This window comes from Andrographis paniculata, unplaced genomic scaffold, assembly GCF_009805555.1.
Source record: "Andrographis paniculata isolate CXL003 unplaced genomic scaffold, ASM980555v1 Contig60END, whole genome shotgun sequence".
Lineage (NCBI taxonomy): Eukaryota > Viridiplantae > Streptophyta > Magnoliopsida > Lamiales > Acanthaceae > Andrographis > Andrographis paniculata.
This window is the reverse complement of record NW_026137596.1, coordinates 446955-465524: the sequence shown is the minus strand read 5'-3', so window position 1 is coordinate 465524 and position 18570 is coordinate 446955. Positions and strand designations below refer to the sequence as shown.

Genomic DNA, 18570 nt, shown 5'->3' with positions numbered 1-18570 from the left:
ATACTTTAATAAATAATAATTAATTTATTATATATATTTTAATTTTATATTAAAATACTATTATTTTCAATTCTTTTATTCGAACATTGTGACAAAATTAGCCCAAGAAGAGTATTTTATTCATTGCCATTATCTGGGCCAAGTTAAAAACGGCCTATATATTAAGTGGAGGCCCAATATACACGGCCCAATTAAAGGAAACCCTATGTATAAATCCCAATATTCTGACCTACCCGTTTCATTCTCCTGCAGATTGTAGACGCGCAGCAGCCGGCAGTTCTCAGCTCTCTCCTACGCCGCCGCGTCCTTCATTCTTTTCCGGTACGAATCTCCTTCCCTATTAAAATAAATCTACTGGTGCGGGAACTTCTTGTACTGATTGTTTCCTTTCTCTGTTTGCTTGGTATTACCTCGTCGGTGGATCGTGTAAAGCAGTTGACAATGGCGTATGCGGCTGTGAAACAGACGAAGCCGGGGTTTGAGGAGCCCCAGGAAGAGGTTCATAAGATCCGCATAACTCTGTCTTCTAAGAACGTCAAGAATTTGGAGAAAGGTGCGATGTGTTCCATATTAATTTATTTTGTGTATTTCGAAGTAGTTTCTGTATACTTGTTTCGGTTGAGTTTTCTGTTGAACCTTGCTAGTTGTAGTCTTCAGAGCAATGCTAGTGACGTGCCTGATTATTTGATTTCAATAAAATTCCCTATTTGATTTCTGCAACATTTGCAAAGAACCCTAAACCCTAAACATCAGTTAATTCAAACTACATAACAAAAAGTCGTTATGTGAACTTATATATGGATGGTGACTTTGCTGTAGTTGTTGTTGATAGCTCATGGGAATTTGAAACTTATTTGCAATGGCTTAGTATTTTGGGTTAATTGTGTCACAGAAATGAACTTATACTGTTTAGCTTGCCAGATCTATTCTTTTGCCGTAGAGACCTTTTACCTTTGGGTGTTGTTTGCAGTATGTACTGACTTGGTGCGGGGTGCCAAGGATAAGAGGCTTAGGGTCAAGGGACCTGTGAGAATTCCCACCAAGGTTCTCCACATCACTACCCGGAAGTCTCCTTGTGGTGAAGGTAAGTTTGTCGTTTCAAATTGGGCTTTCTCATTTCATCCTTTTGCTTGATCTAAATTATGGAGCATTTGTTTGGGGATTTATTGGATCCTTTTGTTAACCCTAGACTATCCTGAATGTGAACTTTGGAAAAAGGCTAATCTTTCATGGTGCCAAATCTATACAGTGATGTCAATTGAAACAATGAACTCCTAATCTTCTCGAATGTCTTTATAGGAACTAATACTTGGGATAGGTTTGAGTTGCGGGTGCACAAGAGGGTGATTGACCTCTACAGCTCTCCTGACGTTGTCAAGCAAATCACTTCGATCACAATAGAACCTGGCGTCGAGGTTGAAGTTACCATAGCTGATAATTAAGAATCATCGCCACTGATTCTTAAGAATCACCATTATCATCATAGTACTTATTTACTCTCTATTTTGTGCAATTTTGGATGTCAAAGACTGCCTCTTCTCTTGGGTGGGCTCAATTTGTTTGTTTTACTCATGAGTTTTGACATATCGACATTGTACCTGATTTCCTTAAGTTAAATTTGATAGCTGATCATGCCTGTCGTACTACCTGCCTCTTGCTGCTACATTCATTTTAGTTGCACATAAAAGTAAAGCTACTATTCTAGACAACTCCTATGATTAGAATAATCCACAAAATTTCTGTCCTAAAGAGTAGGCAAACATGTCATCACTACAAGAAAGCCTCATTATAATATGCAAAGAAATGACAAAGCCATAATTACCACAAAAAGAATGTTTGGTCCCAAAAGTACAAATCAGTGTTCTAAAGTGGCAGGAAGGAAATAAAGCCGATAGAAATGAATTAAAAAGAATTCCCTTTTGGACTTCTTTTCCTCTGAGACAGCTTCCCATCATTGTCCAAGAACTCCCCCCCTCCCTCCCTACCACCCACAAATATTACCAAGAGGGAGAGCAGGGTAGGGGGAATTGCACCCTACTCACAACAACAAACAGTGATAGATTTGATTTTTGCCAAACATATAGATAGATATATCCATCAAGAATTCTTCTTCCCACTTTCAGAATAGTAATCTAGATACCAACTTACAAATTTCTTCAATCCAGCCTGCAAATCTGTTGTGGGCTTGTAATGTAGCTCCTGCATTGCATAACTGATGTTGGCATGGGTGAACAGCACGTCGCCATTTCGCGGCAGCGGCAGCACATTCTTCTTTGCTTTCTGCTGCAGCAACTTCTCCAATATGCTGACGAGCTTCGACACAGGGACAGGCGACGTGTTCCCGAGATTGAACACCCTTAGCTGCGCTGGCCCTTTCTTCTTCCCTCCGCTCCCTGTACTCTTCTGTGCTGTGTCTACTGAAGCCAAACAGCCCTGCACAATGTCGTCGATGTAGGTGAAATCCCTCGCCACTGTGCCGTGATCGGGCGCCTCGTAGATTGTTATCGGCTTTCCTTTGAGGATGTTCTTCGTGAAGAAGTAGTAAGCCATGTCAGGACGGCCCCAGGGGCCGTAGACGGTGAAGAACCTTAAGCCGGTGATGGATAAGCCGTAGATGTGATTGTAGGTGTGGGCAATCTCTTCGCCGGCCTTCTTTGTGGCTGCATACAGACTTGCTGGCCTGTCTGTTTGATCCTTCTCTGAAAACGGTGTCTTGGAGTTGAGACCGTATACAGAGCTGGAAGATGCCCAAATGATTGATGGCTGAGGATTTGCAGCTTTGCAGGCCTCGAAGACGTTGACGAGGCCGGCGATGTTGCTGTGGACGTAGGAGGCAGGATTTTTCATGGCGTAACGGACGCCGGCCTGAGCAGCCAGGTGGACGACGTGCGTGAAGGCGACGAGGTCGAATAGCTTGCGGAGCAAGACGGCGTCGTTTATGTCGCCTTCGACGACGAAGATTCCAGCGTCTTCTAGTAGCTTCTGGCGCGCGCGCTTTAAGGAAGGGTCGTAGTAGTTGTTGAAATTGTCGAGGCCGACGACGCCGTCGCCGCGGCGCTTGAGCGCGGCGGAGACGTGACTGCCGACGAATCCGGCGGCGCCGGTGACGAGGATGGAGAGGTGTCCCGGACCGGCGGCGTAGGAAGGCGAGCCGGAGCTCGAGCGCGCCGAGTCGAGGACTCGGCGCTCCCAGACCGAGCCTCCCCAGGCCTCGACGGCGCGGCGCTCGAGCGCGGTGGCGTCCGGTGGCGGCGAGCGGAAGAGGAGTAGGAGGATGAGTGCGGCGAGGACGGCGGACCAGAAGATGAACTTCGGAGCGGAATAATTAGTCGTCCATCGCCGGTGAGCGTAGGGCGGCCTGTCATTCGCCATTTTGGATGGAAATTGGGAATTCTGATAAAATCATCCACAGATACACACATTTGCGATGATCATCATCATCAGAATCAGAATCAGGACGAGAACGTTAGCAGCAACAATCCTCCGATCGGATCGGAAAAGCAGAATGCCAAAAATGCAATGCAATGGTTGCAGGTGGAGAATGAAAATTGGGAGAAATTGGGAAGAGAAAGGGATGGGTGGAAAAGCGTGGAATTAGTTTTGGTTGGGGAAGAGGAGAGTGGAAGTAACGGAGAATTTTGTGGCTATATAGAGAGAGAGAGAAACAAAGAAAGAAAAATGAGTCTATGCGTATGTAGGTATGTATGTATGTATGTATGTATGTATCTATCTATGTGTTATTGGATTCCTTTTTATTGATAATTATAATTATAGTATTCAACTATATTATTTCATGATAATACTACTATGATTCAAATGAAATGCACTCGCACAATATATGTATTTATATTTTGCCTTAGTAAATCGAAATAATAATTCATAATTTTAGTAGTTGAAATTAGAATTGAATGTGTAGATTGATTTTGTATTAAGAGCAGCGTGAATGGATATTGAAACTCTTGTACTTAAGCTAACCTTTCCTTTTAAAGTGTACCCTCTCTCACATTTCTTCATACGTAATTACTTACTTCTTCATGAAAAGTATATGACTTATGTACTTATAATTTATTTCAATTTCATATTTGATTTCTTTTTAATATTTAATAGTATTGGAAAGAGAAGATCGTCACATGACTCGCACTATTAGAAAAAGGAAGAAAAAACAATCCCCATGCATATAAAATATAAATTCGTAAAATAGAGATATGCATAATAAACGATTTATACTATTTAATTTTCATATATTAAGACGTGCTAGCGTTTTTGCGAACATGGAAGCACGTTTTTGCGTACGTGTCGTGTCTTCCTCTAACAGCCAACACACCATCTTTCCCGCGAAAATCTCCCCTCGCAGAAATCCTCTTCGCCTTCCCCAAAATTCAATTCCAGAAACATCATCATCAGCATCATCGTCTTGTGCTCCTAAGTGTCGAATTGGCATATGTAATTTCGGAAGAGCGATGCAATCGCCGTGGTGAAAACGATATCCGCAATGTCTACTTCCCGCCACATTCCGGAAAAGCCACCGCCACGGGAGGATCATCCGTCGTCGGTTGTGAAGCTGCGGAAGATTCCACCGATTCCGGTGAGGCAGAGATCGAACGTGGAAGGGAATGCGGTTTTTGATTCGGGTAAAAATGATTTGGATGGCTGCGAGAGTATCATCGAGCCTTCGACGTTAGGGCTCAATCAAATCAGGACGCGGTTTGGGAAGGACAATGGCAGTGTGGCTAGCTTCCTCAGCGCGCATCCCAATTTCGAGATGCAAGGATACGATGGGGAAGATATGAGAGGTGATGAAACTGTCTTGGTTTTTCAGTAACCTTCTGCCTGTCGAATCATTCATTCTCTCACTTTATTTATGTATGCATAATGTATGTTCAATGGATGTTGGGATGTGCGCGATGATATTGCTTTTAGGGTTATATCTAGTTAGCTCGTTGTCATTGCTCCTATATCCGGATAAAGGTTTTGGTCTTGAATTATATTCTTGTAATCAACTAATAATGATGGCTCACCTAGTTAACGAGGACATTCGGAAATAATGAACTTCAAGAGCAAGTTTGGAAAGTTTGATAACAGATTTACCCTTCTTCTTCCAGCTCCTGTTGTTTGGCACAACTTCTTTGATTTGATCCTTTGTATGTTCATATTTCTGTTTGCAAGTGTAACGATGTTTAGTTTTGTTTTATTCACCATTAGTAGACTTCACGTGCAAGATTGAGTATATATGTCATTTCTCTTCGAATTTGTAGGTCGAAAATCTCAGTGGAATCATTCGAAATCATTGAAAGTTCTTCCACAAAGTAGGTCTGGGGTGGAGGTAATGATGCTATCTGGTTACATTTTCTTTTTTTTTTTTTTATGTCCATTTCCTTTCAGAAATTTCAAAGGATTTCATGTTGTATATTAGATTAAATGTTTTAGGCATCTCAGATCTATGTGATTGTGCTTCTTGTAGGGTTACCATGCAGCATTTGCGAAGGAAATGCAATCTCCTCGTTTTCAGGCCCTTGCGCGTCTGACCAGTGGCCGTCGAAGAAAGACACCAGAAATTAAGAGCTTTTCTCATGAGCTTGATTCCAAAGGTGTTCGACCATTTCCATTTTGGAAATCGCGTGCAATTGGCCGGACAGAAGTATGTTAAGCCCACATGTTATTTCTTCCCTGTTCTCCTAGTGGAAAACATATAATTTCGTCACATTATTCTTTTGCTAGCTTCCTTCAACAATTTAATCAACTTGCATGGCATTATATTTCCTAGGAAATTATGATGATGGTCCGATCAAAGTTTGATAAGCTGAAAGATGAAGTCAATGCTGACCTAGGCATTTTTGCCGGGGATCTGGTGAGTGTACTCGAGAATGCTTCAGAATCTCATCCAGATTGGAGAGAATGTTTGGAAGACCTGTTGATAATAGCCAGGCAATGTGCAAAGATGTCACCTGATGAGTTTTGGTCCAAGTGTGAAGGAATTGTACAGAATCTTGATGATCGGCGTCAAGATTTACCTATGGGTACACTGAAGCAATTACATACACATCTCTTATTCATACTCACTCGTTGCACTCGGCTTGTTCAGTTTCAAAAGGAAAGTGGTTATGAAGAAGAGCACTTGCTGGCCTCCCACCAGCTCAGTGACCTTGGGGTATATCCTGAAGGTATTATCGAGTCAACTCTTAATGCGATGGAAGGTGTTGAGAGGCAAACCTCTAAAGTTCAAGAACAGTGTCAAAGCAATCTGATTAACAAACAAAACCATGTAACTGAAGAGGCTATCAGTCCAAAGAGTGCTGCATCTACAGGAAGCTTCAAGATGTCATCGTGGAAGAAGTTTCCATCATATGCAGAAAAGAATAGGAAAGGGCAGGATTCGATGGAAACCCCCCATACAGATTTTTCGGAGGATTTACAACCTAAAAAGGAACAATACCACCATGTTGAAAGTATAGAAACTCATGTCATTCAGGGTGAACATATAGCAGATTCCCTGAAAACAGACAAACTGACTTGGGGAATTTGGGATGAACACCATATGGCATATGAGGATTCTCTGATCTGTCGGATATGTGAAGTTGAAATCCCAACTGTCCATGTGGAGCATCATTCCAGAATTTGTACAATTGCTGATAGGTGTGATCTAAAGGGTTTAACTGTGAACGACAGACTTGAAAGAGTTGCTGAGACTCTAGAGAAATTACTTGAATCTTGGACTCCAAAAAACTTAAACAGGGTGGGGATAGGAAGTCCAGAACTTGTGACAGGGTCAGCATCAAATGAACAACGGCACTTGGACGAAGTATCACCAAATGGAGATAATTTGACATTGCCATGTTCTGGTGACATGATGAATAATGGTGTGAATGGGGCTGACAGATCATTGCTGGTGGATGAAATTCGCAGTTCACTGAATGTATCAAGCGAGGCACAAGTTCCAACTCCTTATCAAAGCAATAAAGCATCATCAGTTGGGAGTATGACCCCGCGTTCACCCTTAATAACCCCACGGAAATCCCAGATAGACATTCTGCTGACCGGGCGTAGAACGCTATGTGAATTTGAAAGTTCTGACCAGGTACTGTTTATCATTCCTTCTGCATTATGGAGTTTCTGCAGATGTTCAAAGAACAATATGATATTTCAATACATTCTTGTTACTTCATAATTTTGGAACTTTCATGATAGATACGTAAGTTGCTGGATATTTCCCGATCTGTAGTCGGAGTTAACAAGACTGACTACAGTACATTGGAGCATATGATAGGGAAATTGGAAGAACTGAAATATGTCATTAATGACAGGAAGGTGGATGCTCTTGTTGTTGAGACATTTGGGAGACGCATTGAGAAGCTAATACAGTGAGTGAATATTTCAAATTTTTAATACTTTATTATTATTATTATTATTATTATTATTATTATTATTATTATTATTATTTGCTTCTTCTCTTTGCTCTATATGCATGAGAAATTAGAAAATATAGTCCATCACCATTAAGGTTTTCAAGCTTTTACATTCATATCTACATTAGCCACAAATTATCATCGCACTGCTTGTTTTGGAAAATGAATCAAGCTAGATTGATTATTTCCAAACACCGAGCACCAATGTATCATAAGCTTGACAGATATTAAGACTCTGATCATTAGTGATTAGCAATAGTCTGGCTGTGGAACAAAGAGGATGCCTTCTGAATGCTGAGATGAATTAGCCACCAAACTTCCTAAATTCCTCAGTATTTAGGGGACCTAACCCTGATCCCGATTTATAAAATATTGTCCTTTTCATTTCGAAAATACTGTCCTCACTAAACATTGCAATTTGTTGTTGTTGCGGACTTGCATGGAAACTTTCAGAAAAAGAGGGTAAAATATGGAATGCATACTGCAGGATGAGTATTATTATTGCTTGTAAGTAGTGCCATTATATAGTTCTGCAGATCATTATTTTGACTTCCATTTGGCTCATCTACTCTTCAGGGAAAAATATGTTCTTTTATGCGGTCAGATTGATGATGAGAAGGAAACTGCCCCAAATAGTGTGGCTGACGAAGATAGTTCAACAGAAGAAGATACAGTTCGTAGCTTGCGTGCAAGCCCAATTAATCCTCGTACCAAGGATCGGATATCAATTGAAGATTTTGAAATAATTAAACCTATAAGCAGAGGTGCTTTTGGGCGGGTTTTTCTTGCAAGAAAAAGGCGAACTGGTGACTTGTTTGCCATAAAGGTGAAAGACTCTGTAACATTCATAATTATCAAAGTACCCAGCTTCTATTATTGTTTTAGAGATAGGTTAATAGAAATTATTTACAATGGAAACGAATTATTAACAAATCGATATGCAGGTTTTGAAGAAAGCTGACATGATTCGTAAAAATGCAGTTGAAAGTATCTTAGCTGAGCGTGATATCCTGATATCAGTCCGTAATCCTTTTGTGGTGAGCAGAATTATATGTCGGGCTGTTTTATTGAAGTGAATAGAACAAAAAACTTTGTTAATATACTTTACTAATTTACCATCTAACGATGAACAGGTGCGCTTTTTCTATTCTTTCACATGTAGGGAAAATCTTTACCTGGTTATGGAGTATTTAAATGGAGGAGATCTTTTTTCCTTGCTAAGAAATTTAGGCTGCTTGGACGAAGATATGGCCCACGTATACATCGCAGAAGTTGTAAGGACTTCTGTTATTGTTTTTCTGAATTCAGAGATGTTCTACACTCCCACTTCAAAAGGGTTAATGTCTTTTTTATTTATTTATTGTTATTATTATTTTTTTTATAGGTACTTGCATTAGAATACTTGCACTCCTTAAATGTCATTCATCGAGACTTGAAGCCGGATAACCTTCTCATAGGCCCAGATGGTCATATCAAGGTCAGTATATACAAATGCATATAAATGTGAAATTGAATCATAAGTACGATAAAGTGGTGGTTATCATTAGTTTTTGGTCAAAGCTTTCAAGGAATACATATATCTATGCGTTTAACGATCGTTTTGTCAAAAAGCTTTCAGCAACTGTATCATCACTCTACTATGCCCTTAACTTCAATCTTTAAAAACAATAAAGTTTAGTAAATGATTGATGGTTTTGATTTGGACTTGATAAGTTTTGGATAAGATACTAGATTGAAAGATCACTCATTTAAAGTACATATCAAAAAATTGTGTTACTCAAAATAGTTTATACATGATATGTATCATTAACAAGACCATTGTAGATGATAGGCAGTGTTTTCAATATGAGGAGTCTTTATTTTGAAGTTAACTAAACGGTGTGTGCGAGCAAACAAGAAAGAAATGTTATCTGATTTTCTTAAAGAGTTTTTTTGTGGTTGAGAAAATAACATAATAGGTTTTAAATTCTTTTTCTATTCGACATAGCCACACACACGAGAGTTCCCGAGGTATTTAATTTATCTTTGGAATTTTTAAAGTGAACTTATTGTATTCATATTTGTTGTAGTCCATGTAATTTGTTGTAATAGATGTGTGACAGTACTGATCTGAAAGAATCTCTATATTATGGGCATATTTAAAAGGGGCATGATGCCTGTTATCTAGTAATTTCTAGAATACCATGAAAACAGAATATCTGTATTCCTTAGAATGGAACCATTTGCATCATGTACTGTGGTCTTATTAACCCAGTTTTCATCCATTACAGCTGACCGACTTTGGACTCTCGAAGGTTGGTCTAATAAATAGCACTGATGACTTATCAGGGTCATCTGCACTGCTTGGAGATGATAAACAAAAAGTGACAGTGCACTCATCACAGAAAAAAGAGGAGAGAAACAAACAATCAGTAGTCGGTACCCCTGACTACTTGGCCCCAGAAATACTTCTCGGCATGGGACATGGTTCAAAGTCTATATTGAGTTTTTACATCATAGCAATACACATCATCACTATGAGTAGTTTTCATCCTTGGCTTAAATGGTCTTGCAGGTGCTACAGCTGATTGGTGGTCTGTGGGTGTCATTCTTTATGAACTTCTAGTAGGCATTCCACCCTTTAATGCTGAAAATCCACAGGTGTGCGTATATGCCTCTGGATATAGTTGAATCATAGACAATTTCATTGCTCTCTATTCCTCTTAATACTGTAAATATTCATTAAATCACATAATTAACAAAGATTTTGGTCTTTGGTGATTACTGTATCCTCTATGTGGAGAGTTGGTATTCGTAAATGAATGATTTCTATTTCAATTTGTCAAGGCTTCACAAGATTATCAAATTTTGGATGCATACTCTCTGTGTAGCGAGCTGGTAATGGTAAATGAATAATTTCTATATCAATTTTAGATGCATTAAGGCTTTCCAAGTTTTATTACTACTTTGGGATAATGAGGTTGGGCGTCAGATTCATATGTGTTTCAAAGAAAATTGATATGCTTTAAGGAGTTAAATCTGATTGGTTGATCTCATAAGCGATTCAAAGTGTTGGGTGAAGTTTTCGATGGAAAGGTTTATAAGTTTCAAAAGTAGGAATTTACGCTTCAAACTTGAGTTAACAAGCATGAAGCATGGCATGAATGTCTTTAATTACTTAGTTCGAAGTCTGTAAAATATTTAGTTTATTATGTTTATTCTTTGTTGTCACCATTTCTCTGAAGAATCAAAGTAAACAACAGTTTTTTTCTGTAGGCAATATATGTATGTATAATTAAGTTGAAATTGTAATTCAATTTGTTTTGTATTTCTTATTGCCTGATGCAGAAAATTTTCGACAATATTATAAATAGAAACATAACATGGCCCAAGATTCCAGAAGAAATGAGTTATGAAGCATATGATCTTATTAACAAGTAAGTAAATGCTTTAATTTTCACTAAGTAGGTTTTTTCATGTGACAGGGGATGATGAGAACATTCCATATCTTCATTGTACAAAATATGTTCTTAAAAGCATATATCCATTGCTTTCAGTACTTGCACAACTTGGATCGGTTTTCCACGCTTGTAGTGGTTAAATTGTTTTACATTGCTTTGTAGCACAAAAGATAATCCTTGCTCTGGATCACCCTGATAAAGATTTTATTCTTGTTTCCCAACACAAACTTTTGTTTTTACTTTCTGTAATTTTAATATAAGCCAAGTTGCAATGTATTATTACTTTGTATTTTTGTTGTTGCAAAAGTTATATTAGAGTTCAATAAGCTTAACACTGTGAAAAATTCATTTCTGCTGGCTCCCAGGTTGTTAAATGAGAATCCAGTTCAGAGATTGGGTGCCACTGGCGCTGGAGAGGTAATTTGTAAGCTAAGGCTCACACACACACACACGCGCACACACACACATATATATATATATATATAAGCGATGGGCGTAATAATCTGTTTCTTTGTAATTTCTCAGGTCAAAAGTCATCCATTTTTCAAGGATATTAATTGGGACACCTTAGCAAGGCAGAAGGTCTTAATCTATTCTCAATCCATTGTGCATATACAGAAACAGGCTAAGAAATTTAAAGGATCTTGGTTGTAATTCATGTGTACAGCTTGGGAAACTCATTTATATAGCCATCTCATGCTGCAGGCTGCTTTCATACCCGGAGCGGATGCCCTCGACACAAGTTATTTTATGAGTAGATATATCTGGAATATGGAAGAGGAAAATGCTCACGGAGGCAGTGATTTTGACGACATGACTGACACAGGCAGCGCATCATGCAGCAGCAGTTCATACAGTAACATGCAGGATGAAGATGTAACTTTATATTGGCACACTCACTAGTATTTACTCTTTGAGGGTTGAGAACCTTAGGAGTAATCAACATATATTATTTGCATTTTTGTTTGCAAATTACTGACAAATGTCATGCCCTTGGAAACAGGGAGATGAATGTGGGAACTTGGCAGATTTTTCTGCTCCAACGCTGGAGACAAAATACTCCTTCAGTAACTTCTCGTTTAAGGTGAGAATTATTGTATCCATTTTTAGCAACTGGTAAGCTTGTAATAGATGCATTTAGGAAGGGAGGATCAACAAGATTTTAATACTACTACATTTTAATTTTGCCAACATTTTATTGCATATTTGCTCATCATATCTTAACTGTCTTCCACAGAACTTGTCGCAGTTGGCTTCCATCAACTACGATTTGGTCACGAAGAACAACAAAGAGTCAAGTGCCGACTGAAGAACAAGCAGAGGTGCTTTCCTTCTTACAACCAGAGTCTCCCATTGCAGTGGCAATCACCATGACAATGTTATGAAACATTGTTGCGCGATGATGATTGATCAACAAGGGAAATCAACTGTGTATTTAGAGAGACACAGGATGATGCAAATGCAAACATGAAAGTCCAAGACCTGCACTGAGATCTCCCACTCATTTGTACACAACAGGGTAATCTTTCTGTATGTTTGTCTACAAATATATCTAATGTTTCTTTGCTGCTGCTCTGGGAATTGTCATTATTGTAACATACGCAATTTTGATGAAGGTATTATATAATATAATATATATATATATGATTCAACAAATTTCGATCAAATTAATTTCCAAGATCTCATCCTTATTTATTTAATATATTGATACGTTAGATAAATAGTGTGCCAAATTGGCTGCATTGCAGAAACATGAATTTGTGCTTACAGCAATCTTATGCCTGTCTGCGCCCTAAATGTTCGCCCCACAAAAACCCTAAACCCCGAATCAAGAACCCTAAATCTCCCTTCCGCAAATCCTATCCAACCCCGCTCTTGATCAACCGAAACGACAATGTCCAGTCGAGGCTTCAGGGGCTCGAATCTGTGGTCTCCAATTTGGAATCCTCCATGAAAAATGGCGTCTCCATCAACGATCCCCAAATCTTCGCGTCGCTGCTGGAATCATGCTTCCAATTAGGGGCCACGAATTACGTTTCCAGAATCCACAAATTGATCCCGGCGAAGCTGCTACGCAAGAACGCCGGAATCTCGTCGAAGCTTCTGAGGCTATACGCTTGCAACGGCGAGGTCGAGAATGCACACGAGGTGTTCGACGTTATGCCCGATCGAAATTCCTCAGCCTTCCCGTGGAATTCACTCATTTCCGGGTACGCGGAGGCGCGCCTGTACGAGGACGCGGTGGCGCTGTACTTCCAGATGGTGGAGGACGGCGTGGAGCCCGACGAGTACACCTTCCCGAGGGCGTTGAAAGCCTGCGGCGGAATTGGGATGGTTCAGGTCGGCGAAGAAATCCACCGCCACGTGCTCCGGTACGGATTCGGAAACAACGCCTATGTATTGAACGCACTCGTTGATATGTACTCCAAGTGTGGCGACATTCTTAGAGCCAGGAAGGTTTTCGACTCCATTGATGAAAAGGAATTGGTGTCATGGAATTCCATGATTGTTGGCTATGCCCAACACGGCCGTGTTGGAGAGGCATTGTCCCTGCTGCACAAAATGATGATCACCGGAATCGATCCCGACTCCGTTACACTGTCCACTCTTCTCAGCGTTTTCTCGGCCACGCTGCGGAAACCGGGAGCTCAGATTCACGGATGGATTGTCCGCCGGGGTATGGGCTGGAATCCATCGATCGCCAACGCACTGATTCTTTTCTACTCAAAAGAAATGACGCTTGCAAAAGCAAGATGGTTGTTCGATCAAATGCCGGATAAGGATCGAGTATCGTGGAATTCCATAATCTCGGCTCACTCCAGCGATGCCCTCGCCGTGGAATACTTTGACCGTATGTTGGAGGGGTTTAAAGGCTTGCCCGACGCTATTACATTTATTGGCGTGCTGTCGGCATGCGCGCACTTGGGGGAGGTGAAGAAGGGGGAGAGGATATTTTCGATGATGGAGGAGAGGTTTGGGATCGAGCCGAGAACGGAACATTATGGTTGCATGGTGAATCTTTACGCGAGGGCCGGGTTGATTGACGAGGCGTACGAGTTTGTGGTGAGGAGAATCGACAACGGGGCTGCCGGTGCCGGTGCGGCGGCGTGGGGGGCATTGTTGTATGGCTGTTTTGTCCATGGAAATGCTGAAATTGGAGAGATTGCTGCAGAGCATCTGTTTGAAATGGAGCCCGAATGTGCAGAAAATTTCCAACTTTTGGTTGAGATTTATGAGAAAAATGGAAGATATGAAGATGCAGAGAGGATTAGAGGGATGATGCTGGAAAGAGGCCTGCATGAACTCGGGTAATGATCTATTACATTTTTTATTTTATTTGTCGCTGTAATTTTGAAAAATAATATAATAAAAAAAATATGTAGGATATTTTAGAAAATTATTTAGTGAATATATTTAGTTGATAGTGTATATGTGATATAATTTTTTTTATTAATATTAATTCTAAATATAAAAAACTCATCTATTTTAGTTTTATTATAAATAATTTTAATAAATTTTAGTTTTGTTATTTTCCAACTTTCATGAAAACAGGCACGGAGCTAAAGGGATAAAATATGTAAAAATGTTTATAATAGCATTGTAATTGATTTTATTTATATTTTTAATTATAAATATCTCACATTTTTTTTCATTAAAAATACATTTCACTTCAGAAAATTCAAAACCTCGTGCACCAAAATAATTAAGATAAAAAAGTTACCATCAACCACATCATTTGAAGTTTTGTACTACTATTTATTTGCATGTATGTATATATATATAATAATATATATAATTAAAAAAAAAGGACAGAAAATTGTCTAGCCATTTGCTCTATTATTTAAATATATGTACATAAATAAATATAATATGAAGATATTTTAAAATTTACATACCAACAAATGTTGGCTGCACAAATGACAATTGAATTGTCCTCACCCACCACGTTACATGACAACCCTAAAGATTCAAATTCATCAATGTATATCATATCATATCCTATCCTATCAAATTAACAACTTGTTCATTCCATGGTAGGTACTATGACAAGCTTGACAAAAACTGCATTTCGTATTTTGAATTAATATAAATAAATTTTTGATTTAATCTTTTAAATGCAAAACCAATTTTTAGTATAATATAAAAATAAAAATAAATAATTGATTTTAATTTTTTTTTAAAAAATTAATTAATAATAAAAATCTTGAAAAAAAATACACAAGTTTTATTATTTCATGATTGTATTAATATTCAGCTCTTTATTCATTTTATATTCACTAACTACAGTCCACCCATGCATATACAATAAAATCTTTTTTTTTTTTTTTAAAATTAAATTGTGAAAATATGAAGTAACAACAGTAGTATTAATCTTGTAATGCATTATATAAATTTTTTTAAATTTAAGTTTCTATTTAAATATTTTTATATAATATTTTATTAAATAAAATAATATATTTTAATTAAAAATCATAAAAATCACGTAATAAAAAATAAAAATAAAATAAAGATACGAATCTTCATATTTCCATATGTAGGCCCCAAATTGTATATTGCACATGCGTATGGTTCCACATTCAAATTAATAATAATAATAATAATAATAATTCATTTCCCCTTTCAATAAATAGAACCAACCTAACATTCGTGTCCATAATTTCACAAACAATATGGCAACAACCTCCCTTCTTACACTCACCCTATTCCTCTTTTCATTATTACATAACTTTTCCGGCACCGCCACCGCCGCCACTTCCGCCACCACCTTTATCAAAATTTCTTGCCGCGCCACCGCATACCCGACCGTTTGCATTCAATCATTAGCAACATACGCTTCCGCAATCCAAACAAGTCCTAAACAATTGGTTACGGTCGCATTGTCCGTAAGCATCGACCGTGCTCAATCCACAAAGGCTTTTCTTTCGAACCTCGCTAAAGCCCGCGGGCTCAAGCCCAAGGAGTATGCCGCCGTCCATGATTGCTTGGAGGAGGTGAATGACAGCGTGGATCGACTTGCCAAGTCAGCAATGGAGCTGAAAAGCATGGGCCGGGCTCGGGGCCCGGAATACACGTGGCACATGAGCAACCTTCAAACGTGGGTCAGCGCAGCGTTGACGGATGACAGCACGTGCTTCGACGGGTTTTCGGGCCGGGCCTTGAATGGGGGGATCAAGAATTCGATTAGAGCCCGGATGAGTAATTTGGCTCAGGTGACAAGCAATGCATTGGCACTGTGTAATAAATTTGATTGAGAAGCTGTTTGGTTGGGTTTGTTTTGAATTAAATTAAATTAAATAGTAATTAATATTAATATATGTAGTTCAATTTCGATGCATTTGTATTGTATTGAAGTTTGAATATATTATAATAGTATGAATTTTGTATATGGAACATTATTCCTCGTTGGAAATTAAGTTTTTTAGAAAAATTTATTTTTTGGTTTTATTTATTATTTAAATTTAGACGAAAATCATGTTCAAATATGACCGTAAAACACAACTGCAACTTTGCGTAAAAAGTCAATTGATATTCTTAGAATGGTCGAATATATGTGGATTTATTTTGTATTTTCGAATGAATTTATTTTTTATGTTATGCATAAAAAACCGTATAGATAATATTAAAAAATTAATATTTTGTATTAAAATTTGCATTTTTGCAAATACATGCAAATTTTATATTGTGTAAGAGTACGTATGTATTGTAAATTTAACAATACTCACCGGGAATCATATTAATTGAGTGAAAACACCCCTATTATTTAAAATAATAAAATTATTCCAGAAAATATTCTAAAAATAATGAATTTTGTTACGGAAATTCGCAGGAAATCAAGATGAGACAATAAAGCCAAAAGAACACAAGAATTTGGTAATCCAATTCGATCACGATGATCTACATCTGGGGCGATGCCAAGCCAGGAATTTTACTATAAAGTACGCAGACACATGTTAAAGTGAGAATACATAGATATTTATAGCCTAATCCTTTGACAATAATATCCAAATCATATCTCTAAAATCTAAAATATAATATCCAAATCTATCCCTAGATTTTAGGATATAATCAGGCTTCATATCCCAATAATCTCCCACTTGAAAACTGATTTCATCTTCCACTTCAACATATCTCATCCAATCTCCACTCCCCACCATTCGGTGTTCTGATTCGAATCATCTCTTGAGACCAAAATCCATGACTTTATTGGACTGTTGACGCTCAGGATCAGCGCATCGAATATCTCCTCTGTTGCGTTTGCTGAACCCTGATCCTTCTCCGGCGCCCTGCACTGTCGTTTCAAATGCCCCATGCAGTTCCAACATACCACCTGACTTGCATCTTCTTTGTCCTTATTCTTCGGCTTCAACTTTGACTTGATCTTCACCCTTTCCTTTTGCCTCAAATCTAAATTCAGTCGAGACATTCTCCCAAAGGGTTAGTCGAACCGCACTCATCGTCTTTCCTGTTGATCTTCTTGTATTCGGCTTCATCCATGTCTTCGGATTTCTCCTTCAATACCGCATCTAGATCTTTACCATTCATGTAATCTTCTATATGCATATTTTAGAAACCGAAATTCATACCTTCGAATACCTTGAAACATGACGATCACTCATCTTGACTCCCACAAACAAACCTAAAGTTCACTTGATATGAGTGATATGAGAGCACATCGGAAATCTCCTCCGCGTTTGCCGAAACCCTTATCCTTTCCCACCAACCTTGCACAGCCTATCACAAAGGGACCCGCTACCTGATCTACCAGTCGGGACCAACCCAACACCGCCAGGAGACTTTCGACACAAGGTACCTCCGCAGGTCACAAGGGATTCCCACAACGATCCAACGTCCGATTCTTCTCAATCCACCCTATCAACGAACTAGGCTCTGATACCACTTGATTTTGGAAATTCGCAAGAAATCAAGATGAGACAACAAAGCCAAAAGAACACAAGAATTTAGTAACCCAGTTCGATCACGATGATCTACTGGGGCGCTGCCAAGCCAGGAATTTTACTGTAAAGTACGCATGCACATGTTAAAGTGATATTTACAATAATATCCGAATCATATATCTAAAATTTAAAATATAATATCAAAATCATATCCCTATATTTTAGGATATAACCAGACTTCGTATCCCAACAAATTTAATTCAATAAAAAAAACATGGTGTGTTTATTTTGGGAGATTTTTGGAAAATAATTTTCTTTACGTGGGAATAAAAAATTGTATATAAAATATAAAAGTAATAAATTTGTGTAGTTTATTAATTTTTTTAAAAAAAAATATGAAAAAAAATTAAAAAGAACAAACCAGTAATTTCCTGTTATATTTACAATTTTTAGAAAATAACAGCAAATTAAAATCTTACAAATTTTTATAATTTTAAAAGTATTAGAAGAAAATAATCCTAATGTCACATGCATGGCTGGGCCAAATTAATTTTAGTAGGTGTCGCCACATATATTATAATTTATATCACATGGCTTTGTTGACAAAATCGTATCAAATCGAATCCATCTCTCATTATGTAATTAATTAATTACTATTAATTACCACTTGATTGTTTCTTCCATTGGTTAGCTCAAAATATTTCTTAAATTATGTATACAAATATATATATATATATATATATAGTGGATGGAGTGTATTTTTATTTTTATTTATTTATTTATTTAAATTCATGTCAATTAAGTAATGGAAAATTTTCAAAGCCCAATAAT

General features: G+C 38.1%; 5 protein-coding genes across 10 annotated transcripts; 4 read left to right on the top strand and 1 right to left on the bottom strand.

Annotated features, from left to right (window-relative positions):
* Window positions 1-242: 242 nt before the first annotated feature.
* Window positions 243-1646, top strand: LOC127259598 (40S ribosomal protein S20-2-like). Of its 2 annotated transcripts, none has more exons than XM_051287021.1 (4): window positions 243-321; window positions 433-553; window positions 971-1084; window positions 1300-1646. In XM_051287021.1, the coding sequence occupies exons 2-4, from the start codon at window positions 442-444 to the stop codon at window positions 1440-1442; spliced, it is 369 nt and encodes a 122-aa protein (XP_051142978.1). In that variant the 5' UTR covers window positions 243-321; window positions 433-441; the 3' UTR covers window positions 1443-1646. The 2 variants fall into 2 exon arrangements, with proteins under 2 accessions (XP_051142978.1, XP_051142977.1); XM_051287020.1 differs by having other exon boundaries at window positions 244-321; window positions 436-553.
* Window positions 1647-1704: 58 nt separating this feature from the next.
* On the bottom strand, window positions 1705-3372 carry LOC127259597 (UDP-glucuronate 4-epimerase 3-like). Of its 2 annotated transcripts, XM_051287018.1 has the most exons (2): window positions 2149-3372; window positions 1705-2034 (listed from the first exon to the last, which is right to left on the bottom strand). In XM_051287018.1, exons 1-2 carry the CDS (start codon window positions 3370-3372, stop codon window positions 1903-1905), a joined length of 1356 nt encoding a protein of 451 aa, XP_051142975.1. In that variant the 3' UTR covers window positions 1705-1902. The 2 variants fall into 2 exon arrangements, with proteins under 2 accessions (XP_051142975.1, XP_051142976.1); XM_051287019.1 differs by having other exon boundaries at window positions 1925-3372.
* A 236-nt stretch (window positions 3373-3608) lies between these two features.
* LOC127259595 (probable serine/threonine protein kinase IRE) lies at window positions 3609-12202 on the top strand. 3 transcript variants are annotated; one of them, XM_051287014.1, is made up of 19 exons: window positions 3609-3698; window positions 4355-4793; window positions 5256-5323; window positions 5462-5638; window positions 5765-7075; window positions 7186-7358; window positions 7980-8229; window positions 8348-8440; window positions 8537-8677; window positions 8788-8880; window positions 9674-9869; window positions 9958-10043; window positions 10230-10286; window positions 10731-10819; window positions 11209-11260; window positions 11369-11425; window positions 11549-11719; window positions 11847-11927; window positions 12081-12202. In XM_051287014.1, the coding sequence occupies exons 2-19, from the start codon at window positions 4493-4495 to the stop codon at window positions 12150-12152; spliced, it is 3468 nt and encodes a 1155-aa protein (XP_051142971.1). In that variant the 5' UTR covers window positions 3609-3698; window positions 4355-4492; the 3' UTR covers window positions 12153-12202. The 3 variants fall into 3 exon arrangements, 2 of the variants coding, with proteins under 2 accessions (XP_051142971.1, XP_051142972.1); XM_051287015.1 differs by lacking the exons at window positions 3609-3698; window positions 10230-10286 and having other exon boundaries at window positions 4061-4793; XR_007840518.1 differs by lacking the exons at window positions 3609-3698; window positions 10230-10286; window positions 10731-10819; window positions 11847-11927; window positions 12081-12202 and having other exon boundaries at window positions 4058-4793; window positions 11549-11561.
* Window positions 12203-12260: 58 nt separating this feature from the next.
* LOC127259596 (pentatricopeptide repeat-containing protein At4g25270, chloroplastic) lies at window positions 12261-14304 on the top strand. Of its 2 annotated transcripts, none has more exons than XM_051287016.1 (2): window positions 12261-12362; window positions 12592-14304. In XM_051287016.1, exon 2 carries the CDS (start codon window positions 12596-12598, stop codon window positions 14153-14155), a length of 1560 nt encoding a protein of 519 aa, XP_051142973.1. In that variant the 5' UTR covers window positions 12261-12362; window positions 12592-12595; the 3' UTR covers window positions 14156-14304. The 2 variants fall into 2 exon arrangements, with proteins under 2 accessions (XP_051142973.1, XP_051142974.1); XM_051287017.1 differs by lacking the exon at window positions 12261-12362 and adding an exon at window positions 12399-12459.
* Window positions 14305-15504: 1200 nt separating this feature from the next.
* On the top strand, window positions 15505-16253 carry LOC127259901 (21 kDa protein-like). The gene has a single exon (XM_051287520.1). It carries the CDS (start codon window positions 15514-15516, stop codon window positions 16093-16095), a length of 582 nt encoding a protein of 193 aa, XP_051143477.1. The 5' UTR covers window positions 15505-15513; the 3' UTR covers window positions 16096-16253.
* Window positions 16254-18570: the final 2317 nt, after the last annotated feature.

What these genes read in the sequence shown, in the direction of transcription:
- LOC127259598 (XM_051287021.1), top strand. Translation starts at nt 442, where the DNA reads ATGGCGTATGCGGCTGTGAAACAGACGAAGCCGGGGTTTGAGGAGCCC. An exon ending in CGTCAAGAATTTGGAGAAAG is followed by an intron (nt 554 to 970) that starts GTGCGATGTGTT and finishes TGTTGTTTGCAG; the next exon opens with TATGTACTGACTTGGTGCGG. An exon ending in GAAGTCTCCTTGTGGTGAAG is followed by an intron (nt 1,085 to 1,299) that starts GTAAGTTTGTCG and finishes ATGTCTTTATAG; the next exon opens with GAACTAATACTTGGGATAGG.
- LOC127259597 (XM_051287018.1), bottom strand. Translation starts at nt 3,372, where the DNA reads ATGGCGAATGACAGGCCGCCCTACGCTCACCGGCGATGGACGACTAAT. An exon ending in AGGCTGGATTGAAGAAATTT is followed by an intron (nt 2,035 to 2,148) that starts GTAAGTTGGTAT and finishes TGTTGTGAGTAG; the next exon opens with GGTGCAATTCCCCCTACCCT.
- LOC127259595 (XM_051287014.1), top strand. Translation starts at nt 4,493, where the DNA reads ATGTCTACTTCCCGCCACATTCCGGAAAAGCCACCGCCACGGGAGGAT. An exon ending in GCCCAGATGGTCATATCAAG is followed by an intron (nt 8,881 to 9,673) that starts GTCAGTATATAC and finishes CATCCATTACAG; the next exon opens with CTGACCGACTTTGGACTCTC. An exon ending in TCAGTAACTTCTCGTTTAAG is followed by an intron (nt 11,928 to 12,080) that starts GTGAGAATTATT and finishes TGTCTTCCACAG; the next exon opens with AACTTGTCGCAGTTGGCTTC.
- LOC127259596 (XM_051287016.1), top strand. Translation starts at nt 12,596, where the DNA reads ATGAATTTGTGCTTACAGCAATCTTATGCCTGTCTGCGCCCTAAATGT.
- LOC127259901 (XM_051287520.1), top strand. Translation starts at nt 15,514, where the DNA reads ATGGCAACAACCTCCCTTCTTACACTCACCCTATTCCTCTTTTCATTA.